This window comes from Nannospalax galili, unplaced genomic scaffold, assembly GCF_000622305.1.
Source record: "Nannospalax galili isolate Female #2095 unplaced genomic scaffold, S.galili_v1.0 scaffold686, whole genome shotgun sequence".
Lineage (NCBI taxonomy): Eukaryota > Metazoa > Chordata > Mammalia > Rodentia > Spalacidae > Nannospalax > Nannospalax galili.
The window spans coordinates 607,872-616,592 of record NW_008355472.1 but is presented as its reverse complement, the minus strand read 5'-3'; the positions used below and the strand labels follow the sequence as shown (position 1 = coordinate 616,592).

At 43.5% G+C, this 8,721-nt stretch overlaps 1 protein-coding gene across 3 annotated transcripts; it reads right to left on the bottom strand.

The window, feature by feature from the left end:
• Nucleotides 1-2,949: 2,949 nt before the first annotated feature.
• LOC103749831 (cytochrome c oxidase assembly factor 4 homolog, mitochondrial) lies at nt 2,950-6,070 on the bottom strand. Of its 3 annotated transcripts, none has more exons than XM_008852714.2 (2): nt 5,907-6,070; nt 2,950-3,740 (listed from the first exon to the last, which is right to left on the bottom strand). In XM_008852714.2, the coding sequence occupies exon 2, from the start codon at nt 3,728-3,730 to the stop codon at nt 3,467-3,469; it is 264 nt and encodes an 87-aa protein (XP_008850936.1). In that variant the 5' UTR covers nt 3,731-3,740; nt 5,907-6,070; the 3' UTR covers nt 2,950-3,466. The 3 variants fall into 3 exon arrangements, with proteins under 3 accessions (XP_008850936.1, XP_008850937.1, XP_008850935.1); XM_008852715.2 differs by having other exon boundaries at nt 5,945-6,070; XM_008852713.3 differs by lacking the exon at nt 5,907-6,070 and adding an exon at nt 5,732-5,898.
• Nucleotides 6,071-8,721: the final 2,651 nt, after the last annotated feature.

The window sequence follows — 8,721 nt, the reverse complement described above, 5'->3', positions numbered from 1 at the left end:
CTTTGATCTCTTTCCAGGTTAGCAATATTGGTACAGTCCTTATGATGCTGCACAGTGGCAGCAAATTCCAGCTCCGAGTCAGCTATGTGATAGCAAACGTAAACAACTGACACTCTACAGCATACTGCACTAAGCTATTGCTTGTTCATAGGTTAGGTGTATTAAATAATTTGCTTTCTCAGACCCAGTCTCTGTCTGCAGCCCATGGTGGCCTGGAACGCACTACGTAGTCCAGGCTGTCCTTTAACTCACAGCATCCTACTGCTTCAGCTTCCTAAGTTCTGGGATTACAGATGTGAACAAACACCACTCCCGTGTTTTTTATTTTATGGCAGTGCTGGGGGGCAAACCTAGGGCATCACACATGCCAGGCTGCACTCTGCCATCAAGCCACATTCCAGCCCTCAAGGACTTTATTATCATTATGTTGACAAAAAGTCTTGGCATGTTACACAGGCTGTCCTCTAACTTGGGATTCTCCTCCCTCAGCCTCCTAAGCAGCTGGGTCTATAGGCACGTGCTACCATGCTCAGATGTTTCCTTAGGTGCATTTTGTTGTTTTTTTTTAAACAGGGTCTCACTACATAGCTCCAGCTAGTCTGGAGACTAGGCTGGCCTTGAACTCACAGAGATCCACTTACCTCTGCTTCCTGAGTTCTGGGACTACAGGCATGTACCACACACATTTTTAAAATAGCTAATGTCCAATTGCCTTAATCGTGGAGTAATGGATTCCACTGTGATATGTGCATACATGCTTACATCATGCTTCAATTTTACCCCCTCCCCCCTACTCCTTTACTCTCCTCTCTACTCCCTCAGTCAGGACCCCTCCCCTCAGTACAACTTCTACTTAAAGGTATCTCTACTTGATGGAGTTTATTGGGACACAGCCCCATCATGAAGTCAGGGAGCACTTTCATGTAGACACATTCCTGCTACATTTGAATACATAACCAATTATGGTCTTTATTGATGGGAATTTACATTGTGATTGTTGACAGTGCTGTAGCATGTGCATCATAAAAATGTACTTACGAGAGAATCTCTAAAAATGTGGGTTTGTATATTCTCACTTTTTGTATTTTTTTTTTCTTCAGAAGGGTCTCACACTGTAGATGTGGCTAGCTTGGAACTCATATGGTAGCCCAGTCTGGCCTCAAATTTGAGGTAATCCTCCTGCCTCAGCCACTTGGAATGTTGGGATTATAGGCATGTACCACTGCACCTAGCTTTACATATTTAAACTGTTTATATAAAAATGCTACCAAATTGCCCTCCAAAAATTTATTGTGATCTCTTCACTGACATTGACTCTCTCTCCCTGTCTCCACCAATGCTGGTCACTTCGATACTTTTTTATCAGCAAAATTGGCTAATACTTTGTGTTTAAAGCCTGCATTTTTCTAATTATTTGTGATATAGTGCATATTTACATTTTCCTATGATCTAAACATATTTGTTCATTTTTTTGAGATAGTCCCAGGCTGGCCTCAAATTTATGGGTGATCTTCCTGCCTCAGCCTCCCAAATGCTGGAATTATAGGTAGGCATGGGTCTCCATTCCCAGCCATAGGGTTCACTTTCTTTTTTTTTATTTTATAAGTATTTTGTCTCCATGTATGTGTGTACACTCACTCACATAGTGCAATGCCCACAGAGGTCAGAAGAGGGCATTGAATCCCCTGGAACTGGAGTTATTCATGGTTGTTAATCACTATGTGGGTGCTGGGAACTAAATACCAGGTCCTCTGCAAGAGCAGCTGGTGCTCTTAACCACTGTGCTATCTCTCCAACCCCCAGTGTTCACTTTTCTATGTGCTTTTTTTTTACTGACTTCTAGGTAGTTTTCATTTATTCCAGATGTAATTTTTCTGTTACAAACATATACTTCATTTTTTGATTCAACTCAACCACCTCCTTTCTCTTCTTTGAGATTCCTGTCAACAGCTGTAGTGCACACTGCTCCCTGCCTGAGGACTCATAGCAGAGTAAGTTGCTGAGATGCAACTATACTGTTCACCTGGTCTTCAGCTTGAAATAGGCTTTTGTTGTTCGTTAAAGTTCTCATACTTTCTCTACTTTCTGTCCCTCTTCCCTAAAATATCAGTATATAAGGCTCAAAGTAGATTTTAGAGTCTACCACACTTCGGATTTGGACTGCTAAAATGTAGATGCCCAAGAAATGTTTCTCAGTAATGACAAGTACTCCACTCTCTATGGTTGCCTCCCAACCATCTTCCGGTTCTCAAATGGCTTCCTGGGGAACACAGGAGTAGACTAGGTGGTTTCATCGAAGAAAGAAGTAACTGCAATTATTATGAACAAGACACAATCCCTGCCCCCAGAGGACACATGATCAGCTCAGGCAAATTGTCCTCAAGTAGGAATATAAACTCTATGTTGACAGCACCTCCATTTTTCAAAAGGCCAAAGTCTGTATTTTAATATTAAACATACTTTTAGCATGTCAGGCCAGCTTTGTATGTTGTTTAGGTTAGGCAAACTCTGAATCTGTTAAGTCAACAGAGTCTGGCATATAAGAGGTACTCATGGTTGAAAAAGTTTCTCAGAGGCATAGTGGCGCATGCCTATGATCCTATGGGAGAGGAGGCAGAAACCTCATGAGTTTAAGGCTACACAGCAAGTGAGGTCAGCCTGGACTACATTCTGTCTTAAAAAAGAAAAGAACGGGGGCTGGATCAGTGGTTAAGAGCACTGGCTGCTCTAGCAGAGGACCCACAGTGGCTAACAACTGTCCATAACTCTGGGTCCAGGGGATCTGATGCCCTCTTCTGACCTCTGTGAGCACTGCAGGGCACAGGTATACTTACACACACAAGCATAAAATACAGTATTTTTTAAAAAAAGAAAAGTTCCCTGTTAACTTTTTCCCCTTAAACTGAATAAAACATTCAGTAAAAGTGATGAAAAATAAAGGCACTTACATCAGTTGGAAACTGAGCTATGTGTCCCAGTGTTCATTTATTTCCGTCTCTCACACTAGCTTCTGAGCACCATGAAGGCAGAGATCACATCACCCATCACATCACGCATTACCAACTCAATGCCTCAGAAACACTTTTTGTTGCTGAATTTGTGACTGAAAAATGAAAGCCTTATTATGTAACCAATTTACCTTTAGGTTGTGAATTTACTCATAAAGTCAAAATGTCCTGGTATCATCTCAGTACTTGGCACACTGACTCAAGAGGTGGCAGGGTGGAGAGTGTCCAATGTCCTGTTCTTCATTTTAAATAAAAATATTGGTGGAACAAGAAAGGTGAGGATGTGTGGGGTCAGACCATTAAGCTCGTTGTGTCTGCTCTCAACCCTACACCCAAACACTATCCCCAAGCTTGACCCCTCCCAGCCCCACTTCTACCACGTGGGATTCCTTCTTCCCAGGGTCTCTCTGGGTGCTGATTTCTTTGGGGCTAGCCTATGGGAATGGGTGTTTAGGGTCTCAGTGCTGAGCAGTGGCTTGTTCTTTCCTCCTCTGCAGTTCCTCCCGCCGTTTATTCTGCTGTGCACTCATGCAATCCCTGAAAGCCTGCACTTGGGGCTGGCACCGCCTCCAGTCCTGGTGCTGGGCCATGCACTCTTGTACTGCTAAGTGGGAGGCAGCACAGCCAGAGCGGGTGATCAGCTGGTCCAGTGGGTCTTCTTCTTCATCATCCTTCTTCATCTGTCGGGTCCAGTTATGCCCTTGAGGGACTGAGGTTGACATATTGAGGAGTCTAGAATATCAACATAGACAAGTTAAAGTACAGATATGATCAAACACAGTCTTCCTGTATCATAAATCACACAGTCCAAACTGCACTGTATGGTCTGCTTATATGTCTGTCTCCCTTAGGAGAGTGTAAGCTTTTTAAGGACAGATACTGGGCCTGCTGTACCTTAGTGCTCCCCAGCCCTTGGCCTGGTAGAGAGCAAGCCGGCAAAATGGTTTGAACTGATATGAGGAGATAAAAGTACCTGAGTAAGTTTAATGGATTTTGCTACTGGAATGTGAATTAGGTGACATGTCATCTTTTTGGAGATCAGAGCCATTACTGATCTACCTCAAAAGAGTGAAACTTCTTTTCTCCGTGGTTTCATTCCATACCAGAAGATCAAAGTTTAACACTTGGAAGGGAACCCAAATATGGGTAGATTTTGACACATAGGAAGGAAGGAAAGAGTTCAGTGTGGCTAAAGCACAAAGCATACAGAGGCCAGGGAAAAAGATGAGTCTGTGGGTATGAGACTACTTAGTCAACAACACCCAAATGGGAGGTGTATTTGCCCAGACTGTTTCCCCAAGATCATCTGCTTTGCAGCACCCAGCAAGATGCAGAGAGGAGGAACTTAAGCAAGGATTGAAGAGAAACAACTTTAGCCTTTGCACAGGCTTCACTATGATGGGCCATCAAGGAGACAGAGGGGCATGTTAAATGCCTCTTTGTCTCATTCACTTAACAGGTGATTACTGAATATGTTAGACTATACAGCATGCCCAAGCTTGAGACAGTTCCTGCCCTCACAGAGTTTATAGTTTAGGCAAGTAAAAAGGCAGTTTAAACAGTATGTACAGAAAGCTAGAAGTGGGAACACAATGGCAGGAATAAGCAGGAAGACTTCCTGGAGGAAGTGACTTCTAGGGTAAAACTCAAGGATGAATAGGGGTTAGCCAGATATAGGAAGACTGTTCTGGAGTAGAAGACAGTATTGCATACATGAGAGGAATTAAAAGTTCAGTAACTGGGCTGAAGGTGAAACTCCCTAGTAAAGCAAATGTCCAACATGGGTGAGGCCATAGAATTTGATCCCTAGTACTATAAACAGTAAAACACTTCAGTGACTGGAGGAAATATCTAAACAAGAAAACAGGCAAAATGAATAAAGGTCTGAACACAGCAAAGCTTTGCAGGCTGGGTTAAGGAGTTTAAAACTTTTATCATAATGACAATGAAGAAGTCACAAGAGGGATGTAAATACTTCTTTACAAACCTTGCTTGCTTTGGAAGCAGAATAACTTAAGGGGGAAAACGGCTTTGAAAATAAACTTTGACTAGAGACCTATCCCTGCCTCATTGGATGGGACCACGGGAAGGTTATTTAGTAATCCTTTAAAAACAGAGGTGATGTTTATAAGGCAACTTGTGCGAATTGAGTCCATTAATTACTGTACTTTCTCTTTCTAAATACACAGTGCATTCTTTAAAAGCCTTGACCAAATTTCTTTTATTTAAAATATTTTATTATTTTTTATTTTATGTATATGTGTGTATTGCCTGGATGTATGTAAGTACACCTATGCATGCAATGCCCTCGGAGGTCAGAAGAGGATGTTGAATTCCCTGGAACTGGAGTTATGGACGGTAATTAGCCACCATGTGGGTGCTAGGAATCGAAACCCAGGTCCTCTACAAGAGAGGTCAGTGCTCTTAACCACTGAGCCATCTCTCCAGCCTTAGACCAAATTTCTTAAGCACAAGTATGGTAGAATGGAGAGTTCCTTGGATCCTGTACCAAATAATCTAAGAGTCTAAATCCAGCGCATGCCCTACCATATCATCTTTTTAGTTTTCTCCTCAGCAATACTACCTGTAGAATTAACCTGAGGGCTGAAAGAATAAATTAAAAGTACTGTAGGCTTCATTAGATAGGACTCAGTAAACAGTAGTGCAGTCTTCCCTCACTACGTTGACTTTAGTAGTCCCTCAGTAAAATGAGGTGGACCCACCTGAGAGACCAGGGAAAGCTAGAAGGATGACAGCTTAAGTGCAGTTAGAGGCTGGCCTGGCCTAGAAAGGCAGGAAGAGGATGGGAAGGCAGAGAAACCCAGGCAGCCAGGTCACGTGACGCGACTCTCCGACTTTGAGGCGAGGACGCAAGCGCGGCCGCCCCGCGTTCCTTACAATGCCTCACATGTAGGGAGCCGGCACGCACAGCTCACCAGGTGCAGAGGAGGACTTGAGCGCGCTCCGGCGCGGCGGCCCGGGTTCGGAAGCGGCGAGGACTCCTCTCCTCAGATTGCGACCCTTCCTGGGAGCGCGCTCAGAAGGGCGGAGCCCAATGCGCATTCTCATTGGTGGACTCAGACTAGGTCCCGCCCTCCAGCTACTTCCGGGAATGGGCGGAAGAGGCGGACAGGTGGGGGCGTGGTCAAGATGGCGGCGCCTTTGAAAGTTTAAAGAGACTGGGTCCAAGCCCTCAGATGACCACAGGCCCAGGGTAGGGGCCGAGGAGGCGAGTAGTAGGTCTGTTTTTGCATCAAGAGCCATGCTTGGTCCAGGGTATAAGTAGTGTGTTTCCCCCGTAGAGTGAGTCCAGAAATAGGATTAAACCGTCCTGGGCATTGTTTTTCATTCTTTGAACAGCTCTCCCAAGGCCAAGGTCCTTGTCAAAATAGGATATGGGGCGGGGTTCACAAGGCACCCTCCACGCTAGGATGTATAGGCAATTAATGGTTGCTGTGGCAGGGAGAGGCATTTCCTAGTTTTTAAATTTTCATTTCATTTATTTGTGTGTGTGTGTGTGTGTGTGTGTGTGTGTGTGTGTGTCTGTGTGTGTGTGTGTGTGTGTGCTGCCAAGGCACACGATTGGAGGTCAGAGGACAGCTTGCGAACAACTTTCGGGAGTTCGTTCTCTCCTGCACTCTGTACTCTCTAGGGATCGAACTCGGATCTCCCTGGCGGCAATCATTTTTACCCACTAAGCCATCCCGCTGGCCCAGGACAGGCATTTTCTTAAGTGGTGGAGCACTGGTAAATTGCACCTCACCTACTCAACAACTTTAATGAAACTCATTAGATCACACACACATAAAAAGACATGAAATTAGAAGGGGGACCAGACTGGGAAGAGGAAGGGGATCAGCAGAAGTACTAGGAGATTAATATGATCAAAATACATTATATGCATGTATGAAAATATAATGAGGTCGGGCATGATTGCACATGCCTTTAATCCCAGCGCTTGATAGGCAGAGGCAACCAGATCTCTGAATTCGAGGTCAGCCTGGTCGACATAGCGAGTTCCAAGCCAGCTGGGGCTACAGGGAAACGCTGTCCCCAAAAGATACGTATATATGTAGACCAGGCTGGCCTTGAGCTCTCAGAGATCTGCTAACTTCTGCCTCAGGAGTGCTGGGACTAAAGGCGTGTGAGACCACGCCCAGCAATATATGCTAATTTTTTAAAACTTTTGATCAATGACTTGAAGAAAGGAAATCAGCCAGAAAGTCTTTGATTAATATTAAATGTTTATTGGGCTGGTGAGAAGGCTCAGCAGGTAAAGGTGCTTGCCATCCAACTGTATGCCTGGGTTGGATCCCTAGGAACCTCATAATGGAAGGACAGAATCTACTCTTGAACCTTATCCTCTGTCCTCCATATGCCTGCCTTGGCATGCACAAGCCCACCCATATATGCATCATACACATACAAACTAAAGCATTATTTTTTTTTAAAAAAAGAAATGATTATTTGTCATTTGCATAAGCTCCCATACTTACTTCCACTTTATGTATATGATGGAGTCTTTGTGTGTTCCCAAATCCCTGATGGAAACAGTGTAAAACACCTACCACTTCCAGGCCCTGTACTGCACTTTGGGTGGAGTTCTGTATGTTCTCTAGACTGAAATTCATGCTTCAGCCTTCTAAGTGCTGGCAGGTATGCAGCACCAAGCCTGGCTGTTATGTCCTTTTAAGGAAGGAGTTACTAGCTCTAGAACAAAGCTTCCTACTTTCTGCTGCCCCAGCATCCCTGCACAATGTTTATAGTCTACAAACATGCTTGACCACTCTGTGCATTGAACATCACTCTTGCCCTGTTGCAGAAAAAGGCCTTCAGATTAGCTTTCCACTTAGAAGTCATAGGCATGCAGGCAGACATTGCTGATGCATCTTTTTTGTGTGTATTATTGGGGATTGAACTTGGGCCCTCATTCACTGTTGATACATCTTTGGTCTATGTTATTATTTTAACTGTTCTCAGTCCCTTTGCTCTGTTATTGTACACTTAACTGTTCTCCAGCTTTGATTGTAGCCTTGCCAATGATAATTTATATATATAATTTTAGCCCTGACTTCAAGTTCAAGCAGAGACTGAAAAGTTGTTAGCTATACATTTGTGTTTGCAGTTCTCACTGTCCATTTTGAATTACTTGATTTATTAAAGCCCCAAGTGTATTTACTGTTAGATGGATTGTTTCTTGATTTTCAGGTTTCTTAAATTATCACTATTTTTTTAGGCATCAGAGTAAAAACTGAGTTACTTTACCCGGGTATATCCAGAAAGCTCCCAAATCCTAATCTATTTGTCCCTTGAATGTTTCCTGTCATTCTGGACCCTCAAGTTCATGTTATAGCCAGTGGTACTATTCCAAAACCGAATCAAACTTCTGACTAAATTCTGTGAGAAAGGTTTGTTTCACTGATTACCTGTCATTTCAAATACTATTGCTGTATTTTATGTCTATGAGAAATTAAGACTAGAATTATTTAATTTTTTGAGACAAGATCTTGCTATATATCCCAGGCTGGCCTTGACCTTGCTATGTAGCCTAGGCTGGCCTCAATTGCTTCTAAATACTGGGGTTACAGCATATATCACCTTGCCTAACTTCAGTTGTTACTTATTTTCCAGTACTTGGGATTAAACACAGGCTTTACACATGCTAGACAAGACGCATACTCAGCTGCATCCACAGCCCTTGGTTATTGTAAAT

Coding starts and splice junctions, on each gene's coding strand:
- LOC103749831 (XM_008852714.2), bottom strand. CDS start 3,730: ATGTCAACCTCAGTCCCTCAAGGGCATAACTGGACCCGACAGATGAAG.